At 30.7% G+C, this 19412-nt stretch overlaps 1 protein-coding gene across 1 annotated transcript; it reads left to right on the top strand.

Annotated features, from left to right (window-relative positions):
* Window positions 1-3787: 3787 nt before the first annotated feature.
* LOC141705141 (S-type anion channel SLAH3-like) lies at window positions 3788-6097 on the top strand. Its single transcript, XM_074508214.1, has 3 exons — window positions 3788-3820; window positions 5573-5604; window positions 5701-6097. Exons 1-3 carry the CDS (start codon window positions 3788-3790, stop codon window positions 6095-6097), a joined length of 462 nt encoding a protein of 153 aa, XP_074364315.1.
* The last annotated feature ends 13315 nt before the right edge of the window (window positions 6098-19412 follow it).

Below are 19412 nucleotides of genomic sequence, written 5' to 3'. Positions count from 1 at the left end.
TGAGAAATATTTTTAAATAAGCCGAGACACCAATACATGACTTAAAAAATCATACCTATAGGAATTTTTTTTAGAACATCTTATAATTTTTTCGAGTTTTAACGAGCGAGTTCGAGCCGAACTCGAGCCGAGCAACCCAAAACTCGGATCGAAATCATTTTGCTTAACGAACACATTTGTCTGTTCGAGGTCAAGTTCATTAACGAGCCGAGCCAAACGAGCTCTTAACGAGCCGAGCTCGATCTTATTCGCGTATAGCTCGGTTCGTGAGCAGTCCTATTTGTTATTCCCAAACAATCTAACAACGAATTACAGAAGGGCAGGGGGTTGAATGTAATTCTGATTTCTTTTGGATTTCAAGAACTATTCTACCTCAAATATATAACAATGTTTGATTAAGCAAAAGTGTGAAATAAAAATATTGACATAATCAAACACAAAAAAATTAAACACAAGTATTTAAAACTTTCGAGTGGATTGAACTTTTCCACCAGAGATATATATAAGATCGAGAACTGTGTGATACAAATGTTGTACATAGCTGCTTACAAGTAGAACTACAAAGAACAGAAAAGTTCTTCACAGAAACAGATTTATCTATTTCTCTTGTTGATTGCTTACTTGCTTGATTGTTTTTCTACTTACTACTCTTGTTTTATATATCACCAAGTTACATTATAAAAAGACAAACTAATAAGACAAAAGTGTCTTAGTCTAATTACATGCTTCTTCATTTTTCTATCCAGCATCTTTAAATATCTTCAAGTTAGCATGAAAATTAAAATGCTTCTTTGTTCTCTAAAACCTGTAAATAGGCTGCCACACCATTTGCATCTAATCAACCCTTGCGAATGTACAATACATACATTATACATATGCATACAATAATAAGATAGCGATACAGTATATATAAATCTAGGATTAAATGAATAAAGATGAACAATTATAAGGATAAAAGCATGTATATATGAATATGAATACTTACAAGAATATTATATGTATGTATAAAGGTAAACATAGGTAAATTAAATTATTGTTAACATGAAAGTCACCGAATTCGGTTGTTTTTGTTGTTTCAAATATTTGTAAATTATTGTTTAATAAAAATAAAAGCACAGTTAAGATTAAATTCCACCGATTAAAAGCGACCGACTATAAATTCCACTGATTAAAAGCGACCGAACTTAAATTCCACCGCACGCGGTGGATTTTATTCATTCATCAACGAAAATTCTAGTTGATTTTAAATTCCACCGAAATTGGTGAAATTTAATGTCGGTGGCTTTTAGTTAGTGGAATTTAGTTATTTTTGTTGTAGTGAATCATTTTTCCTTAACATAAACAAATGAGAGAGATATATTAGTATTTTGAGAATATATTGTTAAAATGTTGTTTTTGTTAAAAAATAGGCACATGCTGCGTGCAAACTTAGGGAAGGTTTTAAAAAAATAAACATAATAAAACGATGATAATAAGAGAAACATCGAAGACTCACAACTTTACATGAATTAAATTTCAAAATTAAGCTTGTGTTATTGTTTTAAGCCTCTGATAATCATCACCACTTAAACATGGCCGAGTAAGATAATATAACATGTAACATGGTTTCAATATAAGTTTTGTTGTTGTCAATTTCTTTTTAATTTTTTAATCTTAATTTATATGCACATATTTGTAGAGTCAAAACTAGAATTTATATGCACATATTTGGTGTTAACTGGAGAAAATAAACTTGTATATACTTCTCATCAATTAAAAGATTACAAGTAGTGGTTTAAATAAAACTAAAATAATAGGTGATAACATTAAACCATCAACCACTTCCTACTATTTCTCCACTAATAAACCTAAATATCTACTACTTCCACGTACTAATCCATGTACTAATCCTACTGCTACTAATAAATAAAGCATGTTGACTTATTCAAATAAATAAAATAATAACTTCAACATATAATTTAAATTAAAATCCCAACAATCTCCCTCTTAATCTAAATTTTCCTAAATAAATACTAGCAGCCCGTATGGCTTTTAATATGGGTAACTTGTAGGTTAAAATACTAGCAGATTCTAATATAGATAACTTATAGTTTAAAATATAAGGTTTTGTTTCGTTATAAATACTCTTCATTTTTATTCATAAAATTCGTAGGGCTCTTCTCAGCATAAATCAACAGTCTTGTAAAATTTATAAAAAATTCATCGCAAGATGGAATATATTGATTCTGGACTTTTTGGAACTCTCTTTTCGTCTTTTACAACTTTCGTGTTTCGTGTTTTTCAAGAAAACGTCGTTTAGAGGGTCAAAAAGGCTAAATTCAGATCTGATCACGCTTTGAGGTAACTACTTTTTGACTTACTTTTATTTTCGGAAAAGTTTTGCGTATAAGATATAAGAATTTTGTTTCAAACTGTATAAGACATAAGATACAAGAATCTTTTGAAACTCAGTCTTTTCGAACCCGTTCATAATTTACACTATAGTTCCGGAACTAGCCTTAGATACCCTTAGTAGGCGCACTAGTGTCCAACTTTAAATACCTATTAAGGGCGCGTAATTATTGAAATTTAGATGCCGACCACTGGAAAAGTGTGGTAAATAATTATAAGAATAAGAATAAGATGTCGGCTACTGGCAAAGTGTGGTCGTAGATCAAGACTGTGGTATTTAATAAGAATATCGTTTCGTTCTGTTTTATTCTGTTCTGATCTGTTATAAAATATGCTCTGTTTTGTATTAAATTCTGAATTTTAAAATATAAAACTTTGGGTTGGATCCTACTTTAGAAATTATTTTACAAAATTATTATTGTTTTGAGAAAAATCGTTTTATTAAAACACGCATTATTTTCCAGTTAACTAGTTAGTCAATTTGTACTTGCTGGGCTTCGTAGCCATTCTTTTAATATTTCAGGTTTCGTTTAAGATTTCGAGTTGGATAACATTGGAGTTTAGAGGACTTAAGATTGAATTGGATTGACTTTTGGAAATCTGTTAACTGCGCTTTTGTAAGTCACATTTGTAATAGAGATATGGAATTAGTAAATTGTATTTTGTAATAGTTTTGGATTTAGAATTAATAGTCCGGAAGTGCGGGCTGTGACAATTATATATGATAAGTAAAAATAAATTTAATATTCTTGATTTAAATTTCACCAAAACATTCAAAAAGAGTTAACTTGAATTAGATTTATGTTTAAATAGTATGTATACAAAATAATTGTAGAAATTGCTGAATCCCAGATGAAGATGACCAAAATCCCGGATGGAGCTGACCAAAGTCCCGAGCAAATACGGTAAACAAATATTGTCTCAACTAAATACGTCGCACATATCAGCGTATATTTGTTTCACGCAAGTCCAGATATCGAATCAATTCTCATATGTGAATATCAACAACTTATCACATTCATATGCTAAATAGGATTTCCTATAATTTTGATACATTAGACTTAACAACGTACACGTGAAACGTAGAGTGTTTACTTCAAGAGCACGAGGGGTAAACCATGTACACAAAATATGACAGCGAATCTTACATCCATTCCAATAATTTATGTATATTTACCATTTGAATTTCCAAGTCAAACAAAGCTACGAGTACGAGAGTAGGGTAAAAAAATAACACCAACTGAAGATGGTGGAGAACTAATGATGCTAATTGAGATTTGAATTGACTTGGTTCATCAAATAACTTGTAATGGAAAATTATGATGTCTAAGTGTAAAAATGGAAAAGAAAGAGAAGAGAGGAGAAACTGTCCGGAGAGAGGTCGTTAGAGGTGGATATGACGATAAAAGAAGAATGTGATGATGTTGAGGTAAGAGATGAGTACATATTGTTAGAAAATGGAAAGTTTGAGGCATATTTTATATATGTTCTTGATATAATTTCCGGAAACTAACACTTGGAGGTTGTTTCTTGACATGATGACTTAAACTTTCATATTTGGATCTAAGATATTGTAACCTTTGGAGCAAATTTCTTTGGCATTGCTCTGAGGATTTTCCTATTAATCTCAGATTGAGGAATGATCCTTTCCAGAAGTGAGATGGAGTTCATTAATGTCAGAAACCTCCCTTGAGCATCTCGAACGCTTTCATCTCTTTCCAACCTGAAACCTTCATAGTCACTCATTAACATACTTAATTTTACTTCACGTACCTTAGACGTGCCTTCGTGGCTGACTTTGATCGTATCCCAAATCTGCTTGGCAGTAGTACATGCTGAAACTTTTCTTAATTCTGTAGCTACCATGCCATTGAGAAGTGAGTTCATCGCTTTAGCATTGGAGTTCATTGCATTCACTTCTTCAGGAGAAAGATCCTTGAGAGATTTTGGCTTCCCTTCTTTCATGGGAATTGTAAAACCATTTTCCACAGCATCCCATTCGAATGCATCACGCTGGAGAAAGATCTTCATATGAAACTTCCAATCATTGTAGTTTTCAGCACCATGAAGCAGTGGTGGATAATTATTTGAATACCTATCTGGTTGAGCCATGGATCGCTAGCAAAATAAACACTAAAAAGAGAATTAAATGCACCCGCTCTGATACCAAATGAAATTCGTAGGCTCAACAGAATTAGTTAAAGTGCAACTGTTCATAAATGAGACAGTCTCTTTTGTCTTAGCAAATGAGACAGGCTGTAACTGAATGAGACAGATACTATATATTCAGCAAAATGTAAGTTACAGAAATATAAACATGCAATGCTAGAAATATGTTAATGCGAGAACACCAAATCTTTTCACTTGGTTCGGCCCTTATACCTAGTCTATGGCCTACATCCAAGTCCCCATGCCAACTAGCATAGAGAATGTATTATATCCACTTAAATAAAGTACTTACAAACTTTCCTTGATTACAATCTTGGCCCTGAATGAAAGAACCCTTTCCCTAGCACACAACTACTTGGCCTTGATCTTGTAATCAATATTCCCACAACCCGGGACAAGTGATACAATACACCTTTCTTTCAAATACAAAGATAATAATGTGAAAGATTATAACTCGACTATAAACTCTTAATTAACTGGATAATCAATGAATGTAATTAAGAGGATGTTTTTCTCAGAAAGATATAAGATGGAAAGTGCAGAGAGTTGTATGTTTCTGAAAAATATCAAGTCGGTTTATATAGAAAACATGTAACGGATATAATGTATTTCAAACTCTTTTAAAAATAATAAAAGATAAGATTAGGTTTGAAATATTTGAATGTATAAAACAAGTAATCCGTTAGTTTGTTTCTTGAAAGAGATAAACCTGAGAGAGATAAGGAATTTGAAATATGTTAGGTTTATCTAAGATAGAGTTTGTTTTGAAAAGATAAGTCAAAGGTTATCCAGTTAACTAAGTTAACATTTAAACAAAACTCTAATACTTATCTAACTAACTAACAATCTGAATTGTTGTAGACTTCTTCAATGCATCATCAGAAATCACGGATTAACATTCTCCCCCTTTTATGATGATGCCAAGGGTAAAGAAGTGTTATGCTCCCCCTATTTCACTTGTTCAGTTCAAATATTTGTTGGCTAATAGTCCATCCCTTTTTTTGTTCTGCAGGCTGTTCGAGTTAATTTCTTCCGAGGATTCAGGTATTTTCCCCAATATAAATTCTGTATTTGGTATTTAAGATTCCTTCAAAATATAACTGTCTGAGGTTTTGAGGTTTATATCCTCGTCATTTATAGGTTTTCATTGGCTTGGTGGGCCTACACTTTCCCAATGACCGGTGCTGCCACTGCAACCCTTAGGTACTCACTTGAAGTCTCAAATGTTATAACCAAGTCACTGTCGATCATACTTTGTGTCGTTGTAACATTCACAGTGACAGCCCTGCTCGTGACAACAATTTTCCATGCTTTTGTGCCTAAAGACCTTTTCCCGAATGACATTGCCATTGCCATAAGTGACAAAAGGCCAAACTCTGTACGAAAATGGTACCATCGAAGAAATGGTAGCACAGATATGAAAGAAACCGAAAACTACCTCAAGTTTACAGACTCAAATGGCAAAGATATTGAGGCCTGTCTAAAATCTTCAGGTTCAGGCGACAATGAAGAAAATACCCATGTTTCAGCTTTCTAGAACAATATCTCACTGCATTACCGTACATGAGAAATTAACTGTCTTAATCTTCACATCTGCGAGAGAGAAACTCGTTGTTGAACCATCTTCACTTCTTGGACAAAAGATGATAAAAGGTTGTGCTTGACGGGATGCTTAAGTGTCTGTTTGTATCAGCTGACAAGAGTTCAACCCCCGGAAGTCTCCTAATTTATTATATATATGTTTGAATAAGGCAAGGCTGGTGCATTGGGACTTCTCCCCTATGTGAACGCCTTCTGCAGTGTGCACGGCCTAAGAGGAACTCGGTATACAGTTCTTTAAGTTCCGATGACATTGTTGTGAACATCATATAGAATGTGAAAAGTTGTTTGCTAGAAATCTTCGAGAGGCAAGTGTTATTTCTAGTTATTTCAGAAACCGCTACGTTTTAAATATGTACTTCTACTACAGTATAGTTCCGAATTTAAAGATCAAGCTATTGAACAAAAACAAGATTAGACTTGTTCATTTGAACACTTCTCTGAAATATTATGTTTGAGCAATGTTACTACATCAAGATATTATATTATAAATATATATGTATTGTAGGTTATTAGGACCTCCTTGGTGGTGAGATGATAATTCCAAAACTTTTGGCTCAAGTTTATGTTTATAAGAAAAATAAACGTTATTTTATTTTGCTGATAATAAGCGCGATAAGATATGCTGCAACAATCGTCTGTTCAATCGTTTGTCTTATTTAACATATGATATGACATATAATAAAATTTGTGTGCTAAAAGATTAGCTAATCTTGTTTGAGATCATTGTAACATAGAAGGAAATGCACCTGAATATTTACTAATTTTTTATAATATAAAGTAACTAATCGACCAAATAAAATATACACATTCCTTTAAAATGAGTAGATGATTTTTGATGGGTTGGGCCTGACCCTGTAGTGCCCAGTAGTCTGTAATTATTAACTTTAGTGAGTTGTGACTTGTTGGTACATAACTTTCTCTAACTGGGCTTTCAGTTCTGTACTCAAGTACATGATTTATAAGTTGTTCCACAGTCTCTAATCTTGCTTGAATATTCATTTTCCTATATATTAATGCAAACAAGCAAGGTTCAACTAATCATACTTTAGAAAAACAAAAAAGTTTTTAGTAATAACAAATTGTCCATAGTAAGTGCATATATATATAAATATGTACTGTAGCTCCACTAATTTTGATGCCCATAGTTACATATGGTCTGTTTTTAAAATTTGTAGTTACTAAGTTCATAGATTAACCTGACAAAAAAAGGTTCATATATATTAATCCAGTAGATATGCCCAAGTAATTTACAACTAACAATAAATAAATTTGTGTAAAAATCGCATGCATTTACAAATAAATAAGTTGTGAGTATCAAGTTTAACTTTGTAAACAAAATTACATTCAAGTTGGAGATGACAACTGATCAAATATTTTTTTGTAAAACATACTATAAGATTTTGGAGAATGTTATATTTAAAATAAATTAATTATCATTTTTTGGTCGGGCTCCAGGTATATCTGGCACACTACGGTTAGTTAATAAAAATTGATATTCTTGTGTCGTTATTGGGGAACTAGGGATGAATATTGGTTCTTGGACCCGTCATTTTTTCATGTATATTATATACTAATATATTTTGAGCATATATTTATTTCGATCATTATAAATTATAATGTGATTCGAAGTTATTTTAATATTAAAAAAAACAACTTTTGTCCATACATTTAGTTCGGTCATTACAAGTTTCTAAAATAAAAAATAACAAAATCAACAAACAGTCTATGCTAAGTAAATTATTTTTAAATCTAAAATTTATGTAACGTGTTCCGGTCCATGTGAATATATTAATTGTATTGTTGGATTAATAACTCAAAGAGGATAGGGAGATGAGACCAGAAAATAGAAGCTTAGAAATGATGGAAAAGTTGTTTGCTAGAAAATTGTATTGTATTGTTGTGCACATCATATATAATGTGAAAAGTTGTTTGCTAGAAATCTTCGAGAGACAAGTATTATGTCTAGTTATTTCAGAAACCGCTACGTTTTATATATGTACTTCTACTACATGATAGTTCCGAATTTAAAGATCAAACTATTGAATAAAACAAGACAGTTGGCTGAAATATTATGTTTGAGCAATGTTACTACATCAAGATAGCAGCAGTTACAAATATGAATGTATATAGCGTATAGTTTAAATATTGTTGATCCCTCGCATTGTAGGTTGTTATAGGATCTCCTTGGTCTAAAACTTTCGCCTCAAGTTTATGTATATAAGAAAAATAAGCGTTACTTTGTATTGCGGATAATAAGCGCGATAAGATATGCTGTAACAATCATCTGTTCAATCATTTGTCCAATTAAACATATGATATGACATATAATAAAATTTGTGTGCTAAAAGATTAGCAAATCTTGTTTGAGATTATGATAACATAGAAGGAAATGCACCTGGATATCTACTATTTTTTTATATTGTAAAGTAATTAATTTGACCTAATAAAATTTACACATCACTTTAAAATGAGTAGATGATTTTTGATGGGTTAGGCCTGACCCTGCAGTGTCCAGTAGTCTGTACTTATATACTTGAGTGAGTTGTGACTTGTTGGTAGATAATTTTCTCTAATTGGGCTGAACTATGTTCCAGTTCTATACTCGAGTACAGGATTTATAAGTTGTTCTACAGTCTCTGATCCTTCAGTTTCTTGCTTGAATATTCATTTTGCTATATATTTATGCAAACAAGAAAGGTTCAACAAATCATACTTTAGCAAAAACAAAAAGGTTTCAAGTAATAACACATTGTCCATAGTAAGTGCAAATATTTAAATGTACTCTAGTTTCACTAATTTTTTTTCCTGATTACACACGCACACACATTAGTCGAACTCCCGATATCTCGTAAGGAGGCATAAGAGGTCAATCGGTCCGCCAACACTTCGTTGACCGTCCCACTAATTTTAATGCCCCTAGTTTCTTTATTATGGTGCTTTTATACCAGAGCTGTTCTGTATTAACATGAGATTTGTTTATGAAAAATGTTGGAATTTTGTAGTTATTATGTTCATATATTAACCCCGTTGATATGCCGAAGTTAATTACTACTCACAGTAAATACATTTGTGTAAAAATCACATGTATTTGCGCATAACTAAGTTGTGAGTATCAAGTTTAAAATTATAAAATTAAATTTAAGTTGGAGATGACTACTGATCAAATATTTTTTTTTAAACATATTATAAGATTTTGGAGAAAGTGATATTTAAATTAAATTAATATTGGGGGGCCTCCACATATCTCTTCCAAATTAATTAATACCCTCCTATCGTTGGAGGGAGGAGTATTGTTTTATCGATATCACTCATCTTTCATAATTGATATCCAGTATATAGTAATATATTTTTGACCATGAATTTATTTCAATCATTATAAATTATAATGAGATTAATTCAAAGTTATTTTTAAATTAAAAAACAACTTTTATCCATATATTTAGTTTGATCATTAAAGGTTTCTAAAATTAAGAAAAGTAAAATCAATAAACATGATGCTCAGTAAACTATTTTTAAATCTAAAAATTATGTAACGTGGTTCGGTCCCATGTGAATATACTGAATTGTTAGGATATGGGAAATTCGAAAATGGTACCATTAAAGATGTGGTAGCAGTGATATGAAAGAAAGCGAAAATTAAGTTTACAGGCCCGGATAACAAAGATATCGAGGCTTGTGTAAAATCTTTTGGTCGTGGCGCCAATACACATGTTTCCGCCTTCTAGAACAATATCTTATTACTACAAGAAAATTAGGTTATCAAATCTTCGTAGTTACTAGAGAAAACTCGGTGTCTAATCATTTTCAGATCAAGGACAAAAGAAGAAAAATGTTGTGCTTGAAGGGATGCGAAGTGTTTCGGGAATATATCAAAATTTATTTATAAGTTTAGAACGTAAACATTTACTAATTGGTTCTAAGGTCCTTTTGTTCTTATCTCGTCTTGAATTTTGTATTTAAATTTTTTTTGAGTATTATCAATAATGGCAGTCAAATTTTTATTTACTTCAAAAACGTATAAACAATTAAATATCCAAACTAGAAAAAAGATAAGCAGACCTGGGGAAATATCACAAAAACATGATTTTTGTAATAACGATCACAAAATAACTTATGATTTTATATAATTCTAAATTTATTGAAATTTAAAAAGTTTAATTATGAATTTGGCATGATACATAATTTTAAAAACTGTCTCAACTTTTTTTCTAAGGTATCATAGAAAACTTTGAGAGACGAGTTTTCATTATTTCGGTTTTTTGGCAAAATTAAAACATTAAAATATTAATATTAAGATGAATGGATTATATCAAGTCGGAGTGTTTTTTGCAAGTAATTTTTTGTTTCCTTTAAATAGCCGCTCTGTATTAACCCCATTGCTTGCATAAGTAAATAAAACTCATAACATATACATTTAGCGTAAATTACATGCATTCGTGCATAAATTAATAATGAGTATTTAGTTTAATATTGTAAATGATGTTACATTTAAGTGGAGATAAGAATTCATCACATATTTTTGTTATATTTAAGTGGAGATAAAAAGGGATCACATATTTTTTTGTTTTTTAACCTATAAAATTTTGGAGGATGCTAAATTTTGTTAACGATCAAAGAATATCATAGTCTATTAATATATAGGTTTGGTAAATTTGTACCTGAAGCAATTGATCAATTGTTATTTATTATGTTTGAGAGTTGTTTTGTTATGGAATAGAAAATTAAGGATATGATCGCTTTTTACCATCCAACATACGAGAACATTATAAGTTGTTAAATTATAAGGATATTCTCAAATACATATCTCATGCGACATATATATATATATATATATATATATATATATATATATATTATTAACTACACGTCGTCGCCATGAATATTATAATATTGTACAGACACTTTAATACGATAGATATAAAATTGGACTGAGACATTGTCGATTCCACATACAACAAGTTTCAATTACTGTACACCTATAAATATTGTAACTACACAAACTACAATTAGTATCGATAAATTTTTAACTCAAAGATTGCATCTACTCAAAATATCTATCATAATCAGAATCATCAAAGACTGCAAAGAAAAAAGCCGAAACACTAAAAAATATTTCATCAATAAAAAGTCAAAACATTGGGTATAAGATGTTTCAAATGATATTTTACTACACTTCAAATAAAGTATTAAGTAGTATACATTTTATTTTTTTAATAAAACTCGTACTAAAGTTTATTAAAAAATAAAAGTAACTTTTTTTTGTCTTTTTTCATGATAAAATCTAAGAACAAAACTTTGTATATAATATTAATGGCCATATTTTTTTCTTATTTTTTAATTTTTAAATATATTTACACTTAATTTAAAATTTAAAAGGTGACAAAACTAATAATTAGACCACCTTAAATGACTGTAAATGATAACTTATTGAGATCGGTGAACAAAATGATATATGTGCTCCATTTCAGTGACTAGTTTAATATTTAACACACTGAAAAAATCATTAAAATACTTGATATTATATCAAGAATATCATTCCGAAACTTTGTGCATTCCAAGTTAAAATCACAAATATATTTCGTTATCTAACACTTTGATAAATACAATGTCACCTGTGTCTTGTAGTGTTTACCACTTACGAAAATTGACGACAATAATGATTATGGTACGAAGCTGAAAAACTATAAGGATCCTGAATTGCCCACAAAGATGGTTTTCCTTTTAATATAAAAAGATATAATGTTATCTACATCCATACTTTAGAACTTTGCATTTTAAAATTTATTTTTCTTTTCGTAAAAGATATATAGATGTAATTGTATGTTGTTATGGATAATTGCAACTTGAAGTTTCCGGTGTCATCCTACTTCATTCACATTTAGCTTGCATGATTAAGAACGCACGAATTTCATTACAAAATAATTTTTTTATTTAACATCTCACATTCAAAATGACAATCGATATGTATTTTAATGACTACTAGAGAATGACGCCTGCGTCCACGAGCTATTATGCTAGTTTATTTCTTAAACTTTAATCGCTGTATTCACTTTGAAGTCTCAAATGTTATAACTAAGTTATTGTTAAGAGTGAGCACTTCCTGGTTCGGAACCGAGAACCGAATCGAACCGATCAAAAATTGCGGTTCCGGTTCGGTTCTTACCTAATTGGGGTCCGGTTCGGTTCTTGTTTTTCTAGAAATTTCGGTTCTTGGTTCTGTTCGGTTCTTAACATTCTAGAGCCGTAAGAACCGAACCGAACCGTATATAAATGAATAAATACAAAAATATATACAAATATATGTATATATATTACATATTATGTTTTCTTATTTATAATATTTTAATAAATTTTAAGAAAAATATGATTTTTATTGTATTACTCGTTTCTTTAAATATTTATGGAGTTTTGAATATTTTTATGAATATTTTTCTTCTTAAATATTAGAAAGTAATTGAATTCAAAATGATCTGCCACTAATAAAAATCTTCTTTTACTAAGTTACCGTTAAAACGTAATCAAAACTAGTCAAAATTTAAAAAGTTAGAATATAAAATAATATGCAAAATAAATAAATATGAAATGAAAATATAAATTCGGTTATTTCGGTTCAGAACCGAACCGAACCGAATTTTACGATTCGGTTTCGGTTCGGTTCTTACATATAAACGGGTCTAGTTCGGTTCTCAAAATATTCCTATTTCGGTTCTCGGTTCTTTCGATTCGGGTTTGGCTCGGTTGGGTTCTGACCCGTTGCTCACCCCTAATTAGTGTGACAGTGTCTATCATACTCTGTGTCATCGCAGCAGTGACAGCCCTGCTCGTGACAACAATTTTCACATTTTGGACGAAAGAGGAACTTAAAAGGTTGTGCTTGATTGGATCGTCAGTGTAACTTTATATCAGCTATGCCATGGACTCAATCCCTGGGAATCACAATCTCCTGATTTCTTGTTATATAAAGAAGATAAGGCTGGATCCATTGAGAATTGTCCGTATGCCTTTCCATTTGAGTTAAATATCAAAATGGTCACTAAATTGAAAGTCTGTTATTCCCTAACAATACAACAACAATTACAGAAGGGGGGTTGAATGTAATTCTGGCTACTTTTTACAGATTTTAAAAACAGTTCTAACTCGATAAATATATAAGTTTTTGATTTGCAGATTACGGAATGAAGTAGTTATATAAATCAAAACACAAAGTAATAAAAACAAAGGCTTTAAAAAATTTTGGTGGATTTGAAAGTATCCACCAGATATATATATATATGAGTAAAGTTTTATGGAGTCCACCTTTAATTGGAGTCCTCGGAGTCCATATATGTTCTGCAAGTAAAATATAGCTTAAAATATTGCAAAACATATTATTTTTCGACAAACATCACTATTCTATCAAAAATCTTGTAGATTGCATACATTTTACGGGCTGAGTTCTATGGAGTCCACCTTTTTGTCGGAGTCCTCGGAGTCCATCTACGTTCTGCAAATAAAATATATTGTAAAACGTGTTATTTTGCATAACATGTTACACAAATAGCATAACTTCAACAAAATCATTCAAATCTCATATATTTACAGTACAATATGTATGTTCTCCAATATGTTCTGCAACATGAACATTTATGTTCTGCAAATTAAACATATTTTGTAGAATAATATATTTTTGCAATGTCCTGCTTGTAAAATGTATGCAATCTACAAGATTTTTAATAGAATAGTGATGTTTGTCGAAAAATAAAATGTTTTGCAATATTGTAAGCTATATTTTACTTGCAGAACATATATCGACTCCGAGGACTCCAATTAAAAGGTGGACTCCATAGAACTTTACATATGTATTGTAGGTTATTAGGACCTCCTTGGTGGTGAGACGATAATTCTAAAACTTTTGGCTCAAGTTTATGTTTATAAGAAAAATAAGCGTTATTTTATATTGCTGATAATAAGCGCGATAAGATATGCTGTAACAATCATCTGTTCAATCATTTGTCTTATTTAACATATGATATGACATATAATAAAATTTGTGTGCTAAAAGATTAGCGAATCTTGTTTGAGATCATTGTAAGATAGAAGGAAATGCACCTGAATATTTACTAATTTTTTATAATATAAAGTAACTAATCGACCAAATAAAATATACACATTGCTTTAAAATGAGTAGATGATTTTTGATGGGTTGGGCCTGACCCTGTAGTGCCCAGTAGTCTGTAATTATTAACTTGAGTGACTTGTGACTTGTTGGTACATAACTTTCTCTAAGTGGGCTTTCAGTTCTGTACTCAAGTACACGATTTATAAGTTGTTCCACAGTCTCTAATCTTGCTTGAATATTCATTTTCCTATATATTAATGCAAACAAGCAAGGTTCAACTAATCATACTTTAGCAAAAACAAAAAAGTTTCTAGTAATCACAAATTGTCCATAGTAAGTGCATATATATATAAATATGTACTGCAGCTCCACTAATTTTGATGCCCATAGTTACATATGGTCTGTTTTTAAAATTTGTAGTTATTAAGTTCATAGATTAACCTGACAAAAAAAGGTTCATATATATTAATCCAGTAGATATGCCCAAGTAATTTACAACTAACAATATATAAATTTGTGTAAAAATCGCATGCATTTACGAATAAATAAGTTGTGAGTATCAAGTTTAACTTTGTAAACAAAATTACATTCAAGTTGGAGATGACAACTGATCAAATATTTTTTTGTAAAACATACTATAAGATTTTGGAGAATGTTATATTTAAAATAAATTAATTATCATTTTTTGGTCGGGCTCCAGGTATATCTGGTACACTACGGTTAGTTAATAAAAATTGATATTCTTGTGTCGTTATTGGGGGAACTAGGGATGGATATTGGTTCTTAGACCCGTCATTTTTTCATGTATATTATATAGTAATATATTTTGAGCATATATTTATTTCGATCATTATAAATTATAATGTGATTCGAAGTTATTTTAATATTAAAAAAAACAACTTTTGTCCATACATTTAGTTCGGTCATTACAAGTTTCTAAAATAAAAAATAACAAAATCAACAAACAGTCTATGCTAAGTAAATTATTTTTAAATCTAAAATTTATGTAACGTGTTCAGCTCCATGTGAATATACTTAATTGTTTTGTTGGATTAATAACTCAAAGAGGATAGGGAGATGAGACGAGAAAATAGAAGCTTAGAAATGATGGAAAAGTTGTTTGCTAGAAAATTGTATTGTATTGTTGTGCACATCATATATAATGTGAAAAGTTGTTTGCTAGAAATCTTCGAGAGACAGGTATTATGTCTAGTTATTTCAGAAACCGCTACGTTTTATATATGTACTTCTACTACATGATAGTTCCGAATTTAAAGATCAAACTATTGAATAAAACAAGACAGTTGGCTGAAATATTATGTTTGAGCAATGTTACTACATCAAGATAGCAGCAGTTACAAATATGAATGTACATAGCGTATAGTTTAAATATTGCTGATCCCTGGCATTGTAGGTTGTTATAGGACCTCCCTGGTCTAAAACTTTCACCTCAAGTTTATGTATATAAGAAAAATAAGCGTTACTTTGTATTACGGATAATAAGCGCGATAACAATCATCTGTTCAATCATTTATCCAATTAAACATATGATATGACATATAATAAAATTTGTTTGCTAAAAGATTAGCAAATCTTGTTTGAGAATATGATAACATAGAAGGAAATGCACCTGGATATCTATTATTTTTTTATAGTATAAAGTAATTAATTTGACCTAATAAAATTTACACATCACTTTAAAATGAGTAGATGATTTTTGATGGGTTAGGCCTGACCGTGCAGTTGTTAGTGTAGGTGCCCTAGAGGCAATACATTATTCTTTTTTCTTTATGTCAGTTGATCATTCAATAAATATATTTATTATGACCTTAATTACTGCGATATTTTGTTAGCATAATAAATGTCCTTAGAATCATGATACAAATTGTATAGTTTAAATACATGACTTGAACTTGAGATTATATAATATATCATATTCTTAAAGGTCCCTAGTCGAGTATTATTATATAGGACAATAATAATACATAGATAGACTAGTAGGTTGTTTGACAAGATAACCACATCTCATTGGTTATAAGTATGGGGATACTAAAGTCAATACATAGGTACATGTGAGAGTACATGGTACTCGACAGACCCATAGTGAGATTCTTCATGTTTAATAAAGTCATAAGAAAGACTCATAGTGATAATGGTGTAACGATCCTTTGACTTGAAATTATTATATTTCTATACGAGGATTAATATACTTTAACTACATTAAAAGTTACTTTTGATCGGGTGATGATAAAAGTGGACATCGGGTATATCATGAGTCGTATGAGAAATATGAATGATAGATAAAGGATTTAACCCTCCTATAATTAGGAGAGATATTATTGGCCTCTTGATTGAGTGAGATTATAAAAGCATGGCCATGCTCAAATAATAATTTATCTCGATAATCTACTCATGGATCAAGTAAACCCGGATTAAATGTTGAAGAGGATGACTAAATACATGCCTCGAGTTTAATCTATAATATGTATGGTTAAAGGGATTATATTACACGAAAAACATTAATCACGAAAGGTTTTATCTAATCACGATTTAATTATTGTTTAATTGGGTAACAATGATGTATTACTAGATACCGCTCATTATTTATAATTTTATTAGAGAATAAAATTATTGCCAATTAAATAATAGCCTATAGGGTCGCACAAATAGAGCACTTAATGGAATAGTTAATTTCAATTATGGATTTAAATTAATTGATGATTATTTGAATTTTATTATAATTAAGTAAGACTTAATTGAGATAATATAAATTCGAATTAAAAGGAATGTTTTTGCCCATAATAATTAAGTATGACTTAGTTATTAATTAAATAATGGAAATTCATTTTTATTATTTAATCCAATACCTACTAGGGTTGGGCTTTGCTATTATGGGCCTTTTTAATCAGTCATTATAAATACATAATGAGAGGTTAAAGAGGCTTGTACGTTTTTAAGAAAACCCTAGCAACAAAGAGAGGCAGAGGTAATTCAGATCGTCAAGAAGGAGGCTTGTACATCCATTCCGTAGTCAAGTTCGTGAGACGTTCTTGAAGGTGCTCGTGTGGATACCATAGAGGTGTTTCTCCGAGAGGTAGACACAAAGCGTGATAGCTAGGATCTCCGTTGAGTTCGTGAAAGTTAATCTCTTGAAAGGTATGATTCGTTATCTCCATAATCTGCCCATAATTATACATGGATCCTGTTTTTGGGTTTCAAAATTTTTGTTTTATTTACGTTTATCCGCTGCATTTTTATGCCTTCGGATCCCAATAAATGGCATCAGAGCTACGTGTATAAGGGGCTGATTTGGTTACGTGTTTACTGTATTTTACAAGTATGCATGTGTGATGAGTCTGCCATGATAACAGTTATGTTATATGAGTCTGCCATGATAACAGTTATGTTATATGAATGATATGATGAATCTGTTAATGATCTATATGATGATAGTAGTATGTTTAAGATCTGCCATAACTCATATGTATGCGATCTCTTAAAATATGTATACTGATACACGTTTTTGGTAACTGGGATATGGATCGTGTGTATACTGATACATGCTTCTGGAATAGTATTCTGATACATGTTTTTCTAGTATTCTGATACTTGATTTTGCAAAAATTTCCGCCATCGGGGGGCTCGATCCGCGTGCTTAGGGTTTCGTTTTTAATTTGTGCTTATGACATATGCTTTACTTATTTATTATTCTTGATTGGATCATGATAATTGATAAATAGTATGTCATCTTTATATGATCTATCATGTTCTTTAATGGTTACTTGAGCATGGTGCATAGTTATGGCCTTAAGACCTTAGTTGTAATGGTTTATTCTTTTGGTTTGTAATAAATACGACTTGCATGTCGTTTTCTATTTGTAGTTGTTTGATCTCGAATATAACTCGAGTTCTTTTGTAAGTTCATTAGTATAATTCTTAATGTAACATCCAAGAAGGACAAGGGAAAGAGGAGGCATCCTATGGAGGCCAAGGAGACAATGGAAGCAATAGAGAAGACATATGTAATAGTTATTTTTACACCATAGATTGACCTTGATCTTTTCATTAGCCTGAAAAGATCACATAGGATTGGGCCATAACTATTGCACGTTTACTTTACGTACTTTTCATATGATGTATAAATAGTATGTGTGGAGTAGAAAATGCATGTTTTAATTAGATTAATGATGCATGTATGTATTAGATACATCACCCATGCCATACCTTTAAACAAGATAAAATCTGTAACGACTCAAGATTTAAAATTAACAAACGATCATGAGATTCTCGTGTTTATGAAACATGAAATAAAATACGAATTTTCTTTATTTCTGACATGGGGTGATTTTGTCAACAACGGGTTCATAGAACTTGTAAGGCTGTGGGTTTTAAGCGAGACCGATGTGACTCCTCCACTACCTGGAAATCAAACCATTGACGAGTATTGATTTGAAGTATTTTATTCAAGGAAAAATTGGGAATCTCTTTATGATGGGATCATGATCGTTCTAAATTAAAAATCCCTAAGTAAAAATATTAAGTTTTAATCAGATGCTTTCCAATGAATGAACACTCATTAAATCCTAGATCGATAAGGGGAAGGGCTGTCAGTGGCAGGGGACTCCTATCTATCATGGTGAAATGCGACGAATATAAACGGTTATATTCGGACGTTGTATCATTGGGTCTAACTTAACTGAGTCATCATAATAAGGTGAATATAAACGGTTATATTCAACTATTATGAACTTAGAAGCATAGAGTTTGGTTAAAAATCTATTAGATAGATAAGATCAATTGTTGTTCACCAAATTATCCAAGAATTATATATGATATAATTGACAACTGTTGTCTACCTAAATAATCATGTTTTAAGGATACCAGTGGTTGACTTAGAACATGACGAAATATGGATCTTGGCTCACTAGAAAGATTTATGGGATATACTTTCCGAATTAATAGTTAGGGCTATTAATTTAATAAAAAAAAATAGTGGGAGATATATTACGAATATATCATAATCATATGAACATAAAATTTTAACTCAGACAATCTAATGTTTATTTTGCGCTTTTATTATTGTAGATACTGAGTAATGGCAAACAACACAAACACATTATCCGTACGTTTAGTCCTTGAGAAGGACAAGCTG

The sequence above is a fragment of the Apium graveolens genome, unplaced genomic scaffold (genome assembly GCF_009905375.1).
Source record: "Apium graveolens cultivar Ventura unplaced genomic scaffold, ASM990537v1 ctg8591, whole genome shotgun sequence".
In the NCBI taxonomy this organism is placed as follows: Eukaryota; Viridiplantae; Streptophyta; class Magnoliopsida; order Apiales; family Apiaceae; genus Apium; species Apium graveolens.
The sequence above is the reverse complement of the archived record's forward strand: the minus strand, read 5'-3'. Positions and strand labels throughout refer to the sequence as shown.

Bases quoted from the DNA above. Each gene is read 5' to 3' on its own strand.
- LOC141705141 (XM_074508214.1), top strand. From the start codon at position 3,788: ATGACGATAAAAGAAGAATGTGATGATGTTGAG. The intron at 3,821-5,572 runs GTAAGAGATGAG...TTTGTTCTGCAG, and splicing joins AAGAATGTGATGATGTTGAG to GCTGTTCGAGTTAATTTCTT. The intron at 5,605-5,700 runs GTATTTTCCCCA...CGTCATTTATAG, and splicing joins AATTTCTTCCGAGGATTCAG to GTTTTCATTGGCTTGGTGGG.